Source organism: Lycorma delicatula, chromosome 4 (assembly GCF_047948215.1).
Source record: "Lycorma delicatula isolate Av1 chromosome 4, ASM4794821v1, whole genome shotgun sequence".
NCBI lineage: Eukaryota > Metazoa > Arthropoda > Insecta > Hemiptera > Fulgoridae > Lycorma > Lycorma delicatula.
This window is the reverse complement of record NC_134458.1, coordinates 42,218,975-42,232,881: the sequence shown is the minus strand read 5'-3', so window position 1 is coordinate 42,232,881 and position 13,907 is coordinate 42,218,975. Positions and strand designations below refer to the sequence as shown.

Sequence of the window (13,907 nt, the reverse complement as noted above, 5' to 3'; positions counted from 1 at the left end):
TTTCCCATCCAAATGTTCTTAGTAAATCACGTGTCGGACCCGCAACATGTGAACGTGCAGCAGGACGACGCCGTCGGTCAGCCGCCCACGTCGCCGATTTTGAATGGCTCGCCGTAACTTACGTAGAATCTCGTAGTAGGTTTCTGCATTTATAGTCGTTCCACGTAGCACGAAATTAATCAGCAAACCCCCCAAACCGATCCCAAAAGACTGTGGCCATCAGTTTGCGTCCAAATGGCTGAGGCTTAACCTTTGTTCTGGTTGGTGATTGAGAATGACACCATCCACTTGACTGCCGTGTAATATGAAATCCGTGTTTCATCGTCGGTAACAATTGAATTAAGGAACTCATCACCTTTTTCTGTGTAGCGCATCAAAAATTCCAAAGCAGATCCCATTCGGTTCTTTTGTGACGTTCCGTTAAGATATGCGGCACCCAACCTGCACAAACCTTTCTGAAGCCTAAATGGTCATGAACAATACGACCGATAACAGCTCTTGCTCTTGAAATATCAGGAAAAAGAAGGGCCAAGTCGGAAATCGTTGAGCGACGATCTTTTCTGATTTCACCATCGATGCGTTTCAACAAGTCCTCGGTGATTATCGAGGGCCTCCCCGAGAACGTTCTTATCATGCAGATTAATTCTGTTATTTCTAAACCTTTCACACCATTTTGGACGTTTCTTTCATTCATTACATTATCACCGTACACAGAGACCAACTTCCTATGAATTTCAGCCGGCTTAACGTTTTGATGGTTTAAAAAACGTATGACTCCCACGTTTTCACAGTCGGCGGCAAAATCGATTTTCCTATTTATTTTATAACGTAATAACTCATAAGTAATCAAAGATAAAACAACGCGACAACTTACAGACAACAATGCAGTGTATGTACATAACTAACGTTGCCATAAACACAGGTTCGCCAAACTTAAGGAGAAAAATTTCCCAGCGGTCTTTACTTTAGAGATACCCCTTGTATATTTTTAATTTATTAAAGTAAAACTATTCTCAATTGTGCTTATTGCTTATAAATATTCATTCTGAAGAAACAGAAATTTCTGCAACAGTACTTAGCAAATCACAAAAAAAATAAATAATTGGTGGTAAAATGTTTCAATTAATTTTAATAAACTGATCTATTCTGACTAGGATGCAATTTTTTAAATCATTTATTAATATCAGTAAAATTTATATAAAATTATTATACGTTTAAACATTTTTAACCGTTTTTATAATTATCATCAATGACAATGCAGTTCTTACAGAACTCAATTTTTTTATGATCATTGAATACATTAGTTTTAAATAATTCACCCTCAATGGAAAATAACAGTGCTAACATCACTGATTATGATTAAACAGTCAACTCTCAAATAACTCTAATACCAAGGGCTAAAGAAATTACTTTGAAATAGGTATAGTTCGAGTTATAGAGGTTAATTTTCAGATTTTTTTGACTTATGGAGATTATAACTTATTTTATGATACAGAGATGTAAATGAGCAAACTTCAAGATACAGAGATAAAAAATTCCAATTTGTATCAGTTTGTCATTAAAAATAAATAATTTCCTAAAATTTATGTTATAGCTTAATTTAAAAATTAAAAAGAATTTTAGTTTTTTTTTTTGAAAAGGTAAAAATTTTAAACGTTATATGAAATATTATAATCACAAATAATCAACTTGTTACTTAACTTTTACATTTTTTATTACAATCAACTATTTACTTATTTTAAACAGAATTATTTTTTAAATGTAATTTTTTATATAGCGCTGAAAAATATGATTAATCATACCTTAACAGTTATGAAATAAAAAATATACTCATAACTTATTTTCAAATTGAATAAGTCACATTAATAATAAATGTTTATCGTAATTTTTTTAGATTCACGGAGAAAACTTCAAAGAAGCAACTGAAAAAGCATTAGAGGAGGTTGATGAACCAAGAGTTACATTTGTTCACGCTCATGATCACCCTGAGATATGGTATTATATGTTGTATTAAATTTTATCTATTTTATGAAAATGTTAAATTAAGCAAAATTTATGTTTATAGACTATTTATTTTATATATATTATATATAAAATAATCCTAAAATGTTATCATATGAAGCAATTTCCTCGAATAGAAACGGCATTATAAGATTTAAGACTCCGTTCGATTCCGTACATTTATATCCTGGTAATATATCAGTCATTAGTTTGTGATATAAAAAAAAAGTGGAAATCCACCCAATAATTATTGATCTTGTATGCTGCCAATTCTTTGTAATAGTATATGATAAACCAGTAGTAATACTTACGAGGACAAACCAGTTTTTGAACTGAATATGAGTACTCGTAACACTGACGAAAATTTATTTCAAATCCTGCTAATTTAATTTAATTATACGTAAACTTTTGACAAAATAAAATGCCTTTTCAAACTTTTATTTCATCGATTGATTGATGTAATTTTAAAAATAATATGATATATGATTTTAATAAATTTTAATCTTTTCATGAAAGAACAGATAACAGAATTTCCTTCAAAAATGCATTCTTCAATAGAAAGTAAAAACATCTATATTTTAAAACTGTATATTAACTATAGAAAATATGGTATTATATATACAAACACACACATACCATTTACATGGTGTTTTTGTCAACTGAATGACCACAAATCTGTTTTTAATAATTTACAACTTACTATTTGTTTAACAAAACCAAAACAGTAGTCAGCTGAAAAATAGATTCTTCCTTCACACTTATAAAAAAAAAAGTGTATACAGCTCCAAAATACAGAATTAATTGCTTAGTTTGTTTTTTCATCTGAAGTATCATCAACACTTGTTTTTAATATTCTATCATTATCTTTAGGTTTATATTTTCATTAGGCCTATGTTTTATTCAATATTTGGGATTTCCAGTATATAATTTCTCATATTTTTAGATTACATATTTGTTGGATTTTTATGCAGCTTATAAAAAAAAGATTATGTTAACGATTAATCCCATAAAAGTTTCAAAAATTAAAATGATTTTTAACTTCGATCAACCTGTATAGTCATTGTACATGTGGAATGCTGGAGTAAACGTTGATGGTATATTTTAGAATGCTCATTGCTGTCGCTGATTTCAGTATGCTGTAATAGTAACATTTTCTCTGTATTGAAATACATTTTGGATAAAGGTAGTACATGATGAATTCATACATTTATACGTGTGAATTCATCATGTACTACTACATTTGTGTTCACTTACATGATCTAAATGTGTCTACTCAATGAGGAATGGAATACTTATAACCTACGTGAGTTTAAAAAATTATCATTAATTTTATAAAATAAAGACAATTTTGTCTTTTTAATATAATTAGAATAAATGTTTAAATTACAGGGAAGGACATCAAACACTTATAGATGAGTTAATATTTCAAGCACCTTGTAAACCAAGTGCTATTGTTTTATCAGTTGGTGGAGGAGGTCTTCTTTGTGGTGTTCTACAAGGCATTGAATCACATGGTAATGATAACTTATTAATAATCTGACACAACCGCAGCAGTTGATTTAATCAATATGTAGATTTTACCGACAATAATATTAAATCACAATGTGTCATTACTATGACACATTATGTGTAATTACACGTAGATATTGTAATATTACAATATGTACAAAATTGATGTGGTATAAATTAATGACACTAACATACTGAATTACATTATTTCATGTAAATTTCTAACACTATAGTAGCAAGTAGCACTATACATCTAGATCATAGATCTGGGAATAAAAAAGTTGTTAATGAGCAACAATGAATGTGATAATTAGCTAATTAAAGTTTTTTTGGAATATTATATTAAAAGTAAAACATTTCTAAGTAGCAGACTTTCTAATTTGATTTTTACATTTACGCTTTTAAATATTTATAATCTAATACAAAAAAATAAGATTGATCAAAGTATAAATTAATAGATGATCAGAAATATTCAATAATAATCAGAGCATCTGATTGTGAAAGGAGTACTTCAGTATATTGATATATCAGAGAATACTATTTAAACTGAAGTATTCGTAAATCAAAACCTTTCATAACTGATAAAATCCATTAATAGCTATGTATCAGATAAAAGAATAATTAATTATCCCCTAAATAATGCAAAATTTATCCACTTTTTAATAATCTATTTAATATTAAACAATGATGAAATTAAATTTTAATTCAGAATTCATTTTCAAATATAAATTATATACATAATTTAAATTTACATAATATGTACTTGTTCACAACACTGCTACTTTAACTGAAGATGAAGGTGCAAGTTTGAAGGGTCCATAATTATCATGGTAACAAATTTTGCTCGTGTTTTCGTTTTACAAAGATAATTAAAATTCTATTTCTATTTTGCCTATTAAAATATTCAAATAACCCTCTGGTCTACTAGAAGGATTAATGAGCTTAATTTTTAATGAAAAATGTATACACCCATGTCAAATAATTACTGTGACGTCATGAAATTTCATAAATCCACGAGCATAAATTTTATTAGAGATTAATATTACTCAGTCTTTCTTATGCCCATGATGTGTATAGAGCACCTGAAATATAGGAGGCAAAAGAAAGATTTTCATTGTCTACGATTATTGATAATCACTGTACAGCCAGTTGCTGCAGTGAATAGAGTGCACTTATAATTTTCAGAGCTGAATATACAATCTTCATATTCAGCTCTTCAACAGTTAGGTTTGAATCGGTGAAAAAGGCACCAGAAGACTACTTTATTCCTACCTTTCCTCAGTAAGCCTGGCAAGGGATTCTAATTATGTTTAGAATAGCTATGCATTTCAGAAGTGACTTATCTCACATCGGGTCATCTACAACCATCTTAGGTATGGTGCTGAACATACATTAATGCAGAAAGTAGTTAAGGCTTTGGAGACAGTAAAGGTAAGGCATTGTATATTAGGCGAGGGTGACTCAGAGACGGAGAGGTTGTATTAAGAAGTTTACAAATAATGCTCCATCAGTGAAATTTGATCTTACAGACTGAACCAAATAAGAAAGATCTTTAAATATATTTCTGCTAGAATGAGTACACCACATTCAGGTACTTTCCTCTCTTCTGATATCAATACACCCTGAACAAATGACTTTGATTATTACTGAAAGGATAGTCTTCCGGTTTGGTCTTGTAGACTGAAGTCAATATGCTGAATATCTTGCATTATCAGAATAGATTTTTAAGAATTCTGTTAAATTTTCTGAAAGTCTTTAAATAATAATTATTGTAATTTTATACTCCTATACATTTAAATTTGTATTTTTCAAATTCCCTTTGTCAAATTCTTCTGAATTCATATGAGAATTGAAGAACAGAAACTAACTCAACTTATTTCAATTTATGTATATTAAGTACGATAATCATAATAGTTGTAGATGATCTGACAAAAATCACAATCACTTCCAAAAATGACACACCAACTTGCAAGAATAAATCTACTGTGCAATACTATTAAAAAATATGATAAGTTTTCTCATCGCCTTCACTGACCTGAATATATTGTTGCATATCAGCCTACCAAACCCACAAAAATATAGATTAAATATCAACCACATAATGCAATGTAAAATGTGACAAGCAATATCTTCACATTGTTCACCACAGGGACCGAGTTGTATAATGAAACATTATTTTTCTCAAAGAAAGGAACTATAACCAGTCTCTCTTGTACATCGGTTCGTTTACATGAGTGTCACCATCAAAATAAAACCAGGGCAGGTGGAATAAAAAAAATTAATTAATGTAATATTTTCTTCTGTAAAACAGTGTTATACGCACTGCTTCAACTTGGTAGATGATTTCTTGGTTTTTATAGATTTAAAATAATTATTGTTTGAATGCATATTAAATTTAAATAAAATTTGTAAAAAGATATTCTTGGTTTTATTTAAAATTTTAAATTCTATATTAAAACAAATATAATTCTAGTTAATCTGATGGACTTACTTCATTAATTTTATGATAAAACTTAAAAAAAAAAACATTATTGTAGGGTTAACATAAGCCAATTAGGGTTTTTGTTTATAATGGAAATTAATCTTAATTCGATTATTTCTAATCAAATCTAAAGCATAATTTAACCATAACAGTTAGCATAATGACTAAGTCACAACAATTAAGATCTACCAATATATAAATGGTGTTATATAAACTAATTATAGCAATTAAAAATTTACAAACAATTTTTTTACTGTTTCAGGTTGGTCAGACATTCCAATTATTAGTGTAGAAACAAAAGGTGCACACTGCTTTAATCTGTCAATAGCATCAAATAAGAGAGTTTCATTGGATAAAATTACCAGGTGAGTAAATTACAAAATAAATGTAATTATCAATAAAAATCAGATTAATATAAAAAAGTACAGCTATGATTATTGTAATTCTGATTAAGTAGGAAAAACATAACCTTATTTTTGGATTAATTAACTTCTTACAAGAAATTTTAAATATATTATTTTACCTAAACCAAAGCATACATAAAAAATACACAGATTATTCAAAAATTGATTAATTTATGTAATAAATTATATGCTATTTTTATATTTAAATTAATTATCAAGTTTCTTGTCAGAAGCTACCATAAAATATTTGAACATTAAATTAAGCTAAGAAGAAAAATAAGAATAATACATGAAGTAAATTTCTCCTTTAAATTGAGTCTTGAAGCAATCAACAAGGCCATTTCTTTTTAAATAATTATGGCTTATTTTAATGAGTCTTTTCAGAAGCTACTGTCTTATTGTATTATCAATAATATTTACTGACATGTATCAAATGTATATAATACTAAAACTTTTTCCTGAAATTAATAAAAAAAAAAAAAAATTCCTCAATGTAATAAAGTATAATATTACTTCCTATATATAAGTTATCTATATCATTTATTATCTAATATCAGTACATAAAGTATGCATGTTCAAGTTTGAAGTGCAACAACTCAAAAAATAGTCAATCTATAATTAGAACAAATTTTAGATATTTTTATTGTGCATTGACAGTAAAATGAAAATTTTGAATCCTTCTGGTAATAACGTCAACATTTAAGTAAAAAAAAAAATTGTATTTTTCTTTCTAAATCTGGAAAAGGTGAAATGATGAACAGTAACCTAAAACAACTTCAGGTCGATTTCAGTAATTTTATCAATACAAAGAAAAAGTAGTGTGTATAAAATTACAGAACAATTGTGGTTTATAATTGTGGGAAAAAATTACATTTGTGGTTTCCTTTTAATATTTGCACAATATGTGAATAAATAAAATTTACATCATTTCTCTACAGCCAATAGGAGAATATACTAAATATCACTGGACTTACATCAGGTAAATAATAAGAATCCAGAATCCAATCATTAATAAAGACGCCAATTGTAAAGATTTTTTATTTTCATAAGTGACAATTTTTTTCCACTAGAGCGTAGAGATGAAAAATACAGTCTGGCACTGTTAGTAGAGCATATTATGCTGTCTAATGAATCTCTTTTGTTTCTCTGAAAATTTGTTTTAAAAAAAATTTCAACTGGTAAAAAAATTAAATAAACATAAAGTTCTAACAGAATCCATGAACAGCTTCTCAACATGACTTCCTGAAAATAATTAGGCCTATAGATATAAAAATATTTTACAATTATGTTGTATCAGTTAAAAACCACAGTTATCACCATCAGTATACATAAAATTAACTATAACTAACACTGAAAATTAAAAAAAATCGTGATTCATGACTGATCACCTTTTATTACATGCAATAAGCTAAAAAGTAACACTTAATACCAGGAATATTTTATTTTGGTGTGTGTGTGTGTGTGTGTGTGTGATCATGAAAATGAGAGTTTAAATTAGGGACCTTTCTTAAACTAATGTTGACATTTTTTGTCAATAGGTAATATGATACTGATACTGATACTTTCTAGTATTTCTAGAAAAATGCCTCAATTCTCAATATGATTCTCTCTAGGACTTGTCAATAGACCCATGTAATTTTCATTAAAAAATCAATCTCCTTATTTTGTTACACAGATCCTACTATTCATTTACTGTCACCAAAGGGCAAATAAAAACAAATGGCACAGAATAATATATTCTGTACCATTAGATATTTGTGACAATGATTGCCAGTAGTAAATTAGATTAAAAAGAATATTTTGTTTTTATCTGTACCAGTAGTGAAACTTGGTATCGATATTGCGATAGCATCATTAAAAAAAATGTATAAAATACACTAGGTTCACCAGGTTTCTGACAATACCAGATCAACCTAATTTCAGAATTTAATAATTTTAACTTTTTCAGTCATAAACATCACTTACATAAGTCCTGTTTGAACTACAAACAGATATAAAACTGAACATTTGCTGGTAAAAAAAGCCTTTAGAAATTTTCAAATTTAGTGAGACTATTATAAAATACCAATGATTGAAATTTTAATAAATCTGTTCATAAGTAAAGTCTGCTATTTCTGAAAAGGTACAGATTTATGGGTGTAAATACTTGAGGTATCTGAACAGCAAGTATTCAAATTCCCCAATTAAAAAGAATAAATACAACACTTAAGTCTTAATAGATGAAAATATTGTACTAAATATTCAAGAAAAATCTCATCATAATTATTATGTAAAAACGTTATTCATAAAAACAATTCTATTACAACAAATGGTGAAATGCTGTTAAAAATGTTTATATTCAATGAAATAAAAAGCTTTTGATAAAATTAAAAACTTCATATTAACTTTAATGTTAATCTTAACCTAATCTTAGTTATTGTTGGTATTAACATTTAATTTTGTAACAAGGACAGCACTAAACACAAATTTAAACATTTAATCTAAGCATAATTTTTTTTTTTAACGCAGCATTGCAGTAACATTGGGAGCAAGTGTAGTGTGCAAAGATCTCATGGAAATGCGAAAAAAATTTAAAATCTTGTCATCAGTCGTATCTGATGCTCAAGCTGTTTACAGTTGCCTACAATTTGCAGGTTGGTAATCCCAAATACTTTTTTATTTACTTTAGAAAAACGGATTTTTTACAGAATTTAAAAAAGTAATTGACTTAGCTAAAAAAGCAAAATAAAATCAAATGGAATGTAATAAATTATACCTTATCATCATCTAAAGAAATTGAGAAATACTGAATAAACCTTTATAGTAATATAAGCAGTGGAATAGCAATGAGCATAACCTGAAAAATTTTTTAGAATTTTGTTTATTGGCATCTAGATGTTTGCTGTAGTGATTAAAAATAGAATTTGACAAACCTAATACTAGTACTATCATTTTTTTAACATAAATCATTAGTAAAACATCTGTCTCTTAGTGCCCTCAACTGCAACAAATATAGAGGACTGACACAAGACACAAGTACCACCTGGCATTAATATGTGTGTTTAAAAACAAACATCCCATGTCAAGAATGTTAAGGAGCAAAATGATTCTGTTACCTTCTTCATTCAACCAACTACACTACTGGAAATCAACATTCTAGCTCCTAAAATTTATGTGAAATTTTACACCACAATTGAGACATTAACACTAATCACCTCAGAAACCTATACTATTATAGTATAGTATCTATATTATACTATACAGAGAACATCATGACTTTTAGAAAAAGGTAATATTATTGGTGTTTTTTATACCTCAAGTGCTTTATAAGGGTGGTGAGTGCACTAAGAGACTGGAAAAGTAGTTCTTTTCTGCTTTGAGATAGAGCAATAACACTCTGTACCTAAGTATGATGAAATAGTATATAAGACAACAACTAAGATAAAGTACGTTCCTAAAGAAATTTAATTAATTTTCAATACAAAGATGAAAATGACTTCAACAAAAGAACAGCTACTTCTATATATCTGCAATATTTAAAAATATAAATAAAAAGAAATTTGGTACACAAAAGGAAAGTTGACCTTTTGATAAGTTTTTTTTTTTTAATTTTTCACATTAAGTGAACACAAAGATAGTTATGAAGCATTTTTACTTCAACATTCCTCAAAGGGTTTCATGTAATTTTGTGTCCAGTGCCTAACAAGAGAAAAATATTAAAAAGCATGACTGCCAAAAAAAAAACATTTTTGTTCTGGTTTGGTTTCACCATGATTTTATATAATACTGGCAAATATCCCGTTTGAATTTTGAAAATCAGAAGATTGGTTGCGAAGATATAACATTTCTGAATAACCGTTATCTCTTACATAAAGAATGTAACTGATGCATGCAAAAATTAGCCTTCAACCTACTAATAAATACCCCTTTTGAATTTTTAAAATTGAGCAATTATTTGCAGAGATATTATAACAGCACCCCAGGGGCACCCTATTTGTTACTAATTGATGGTGATGATTGGTTTAGCCTCGCACAAGGTGTTTGCATCACCTCACCACTCTATCCTCACACACGGTCACCCATGGGAAGCCCATTATTATTAAACAAATATCTTTATTAAACAGAACCTTTTTAATTTATTTAATATTAGTTTATTTTATTTAATGAAATTTAATTTATTATTTTTACAATATTATTCATTCGACTGATTCTAATCATTCAGTTCAAACCCAGCTCACACAGTGATAGATTCACAGTTCATTAATTCAATTCATTAAAGTATGTGCTTCAACCAGCAAATCTCCACTACTACATATATATTTATATAAATATATATACATTTATATAACCTATGACATTCCTGGTAACATAAAAATTTCACTGCAGGGCTATACATCTATGTTGATTCAGCCACTGAGCTACTACGGTGGAACAAACGTATATCCTAAATCCATTACACTCTTTTTTAGGCAGTCATGTAAAATGTAGCCAATTTGATAGTGAATAAGATATTTCAATCACTTACATTATACAATTTTATATTCTTATGACAAGAATGATATAAGCATAGTATCAAAGAAGTCATCAATTGCACATCTGAAAGCAGAATATGCCATTTAAAATCTTATTTCTTAGTGTATTTCTTTGTTTACATAATACAATATGCAGAATGCATTAGTGTTATAATATTATTAAAATATAACGCTAAAATAATACATTTAAAAAATATTTTAAATACAACTTAGTAGTATTAATCAGTTGCTTTTAGTTCAATTTCTAATGAATTTACTGTTGCTGTATATTAATTTGTTATTTGCTATGACAGCAATAACTAATGTTACCTCTACAAAGTAACAGTACTCATTATACTTGAGTAATTGTTCAGAAAAGCATTTTTAAAATTTGTTTATCAACTGTCTAATAATAAAAAATCTGCTCCAGTCTCTACAACAAAATAAAATATCTCCACACAAGGAGATTGTTCAGCAATTATCACGTAAGTGATTAGATTTGGTAGGAAGATTTGTGGTGCTACAGAACTTGTAAAGAAACTAGATCGATATTGGTAGACAACTGGCTACATAATTCCTGCTTGGTGTTTAAAGAATTTTTCAAACTGGCCAAGAAATGGATTTGTAGGCCTTAATATAAGAAATACTGTATGTGTAGATTTAACCCAATCAATGATTGACCCTTTTGAGATCCAGATTCCAAAACTTAATATCACACAACACCTTATACACATGTTCCAAATTTGAATGAAAAAAAAAATCTGGAGTTGAAAATTTTTATTACAACCTTCATTTTTAAATTTACAGTCAGTCACTTTGGTAAACATTCTTCAACAGACAAATTCAAAATCTTACACCATAACAAATTTGAAGATTTTTTTTCAGTCAATCCTATGTTAACTTAGACACCAACAAAATGTACACATTTTTTTTTTGCATTTCATGAAACTGCTAAGTCCAGAATACAAAAAAAAAGTGGAAAGGTGATTTTTTGGCACAACTGCTGTACACTCCCCTCGTTGAAGTCTTTAAATTATACCTTTAACAACCGGAAAAGAAAAAATAATTAAATTCATTTACAGCTGAATCAGGAGACATTAACCACATTATAGTAGATATATAAAGGTAGGATTGTGACAGGAGAAAATTTGTAATTTTTTACATACTACTACAAAAAAACAACAAAATGGATAAAGAAATTTTTTGTAATTGTGAAAAAACCTACACAAAATTAATTATTTTCTTTTATTTTCTGTTGATAGATGCAGAACGAGTTTTAGTAGAACCAGCATGTGGAGCAACATTATCAACTGTGTATTTTGGAATTTTACAAAATTTTCAAAATGAGGGTTTAATTGATATTACGACTGGTCCTGTTATTGTGATCGTTTGTGGTGGAAACGGTACTTCACTTGATCTCTTACATACCTGGGGTGAAAGATTTGATGTTTTAAATAAGAAGCCAAAGGCGCTTGGAATTAATACAGTTGATGAAAGTACAGGAATCAATAATGAAATTGAAAAGAAAAAAAAGAACCTAGGGTTAACAGCTAATGATGAAAATATAGCAGTAGCCTGACACTAATTCTTATAATTCTAATATATATATATATATATATATACACACACACACACATACACAATAGCATCGAAGTAGTAGAACAAGAATCTATAAACAGCCTATATAAAAAAATATATATATATAGAAATTATAACTTTTAGTCCTCTATATATAAACTAATAGTATTAAATCAATAAAATATATAGATATCAATTTCTATGATTTTAATTATTTTTTAACCACAAAAAAGCAAATTCAAATTCATTCTTTAATAAAATAAAAACTAGCCGGTCAGGACTCACTTTGCTCGCCTGACTGTCTAGCCAAGAGGCTCTGCCTCCTAAATCCTCAACACGTTTGTATCCTCATGTTTGTGAGAATATTAAGTATTTTACTAAAATATTTTAAGAAAATAAATATTAGCATTTCGCCGCACTGAACTAATTGTAGATTTCTCGAACATGGTTACCATTGATATATTTTGATAAATTATTAAAAATGTGAAAATCCACCTTACCGGGAAATTAAATATGTCAAAATAAGAACCATTAAGGTCAACTTACATATATATTGGTTTTAATATTAGTACTATAAATATATTATTCAATAGAATAAATAATAAAATTAATATGACTAATATAAAATTATTACCAGGTAACAACAAAAAAATATATATAAAAAATTAATACACTCCATTTAGTCAAAAAGTTGGAAAATTTGAAAAAAAATAACATAACACCTGCATATACTAAAATAATAAATTAATTAAATATATTAATAATAAGATATCATATAATAATGATGCTAATTTTAATAAACAAAGGGTATATAGTTTGGGTTGTGAAGATTGTGACATGATACAAATCATTATGACCAATCGTAAATTTTCTATAGGTGCAAAAGAACTTATGGATTGTATTAAAAACAATAAACCAGAAAATTCTAACTTTGCTAAACATATATTAGATAACGGTCATACATACAATCCAACTACATTTATGAAAATTTTAGACATTCTTATAATTACTGTAATACATCTAATTAAAAAAAATCACATTTACAGTAATCATAAAAATCTAATTGAGCAAAAATCTTTAAAGATGATAAATTATTTAAACAGGCCCTGAATACAAAGACATAATAATTTAAATAAACAAAATATCATTCTTATGATATTTTGATATGAATGTAAGAATCTCATGGAATGAAATGAAATTTCATTCCACAAGATTCCATTCCGCATTTCAATTCAGTATACTGATAACTAGCAAACAGTCATGATTACTTAATCATTTTAAATCAATGATTTTATTTTATAATATTATTTTATTATCCTGACGATGGTCTAAGGACTGAAAGATCTACAGACACATTTAATTTGCTGATAAGGTGGATTTTCACTTTTTTAATATTTGTTTATTGTAGTGATTTTTTAGCTATAGCTCCATTTATCGATCCAC

General features: G+C 27.8%; 2 protein-coding genes across 4 annotated transcripts in view; one reads left to right on the top strand and one right to left on the bottom strand.

Annotated features, from left to right (window-relative positions):
* LOC142323321 (L-serine dehydratase/L-threonine deaminase-like) overlaps positions 1–12,646 on the top strand; it is a 66,893-nt gene extending 54,247 nt beyond the window's left edge. For both annotated transcript variants that reach the window (XM_075362805.1, XM_075362803.1), the window contains 5 exons: positions 1,895–1,995; positions 3,391–3,515; positions 6,255–6,357; positions 8,905–9,029; positions 12,149–12,646. In XM_075362805.1, coding sequence (XP_075218920.1) covers positions 1,895–1,995; positions 3,391–3,515; positions 6,255–6,357; positions 8,905–9,029; positions 12,149–12,465 — 771 coding nt within the window. In that variant the 3' untranslated portion in view covers positions 12,466–12,646. The remainder of the gene's footprint in view (positions 1–1,894; positions 1,996–3,390; positions 3,516–6,254; positions 6,358–8,904; positions 9,030–12,148) is intronic.
* Pgk (phosphoglycerate kinase) overlaps positions 1–13,907 on the bottom strand; it is a 76,641-nt gene that overhangs the window by 3,111 nt on the left and 59,623 nt on the right. Inside the window, exon 13 of one of the 2 annotated variants that reach the window (XR_012756082.1) lies at positions 7,371–7,542. The gene's annotated coding sequence lies outside the window, so the exon portion shown is untranslated. Of the gene's footprint in view, positions 1–7,370; positions 7,543–11,648; positions 11,926–13,907 lie in introns of those variants that run through there. The other variant, XR_012756081.1, reaches the window with a different exon arrangement.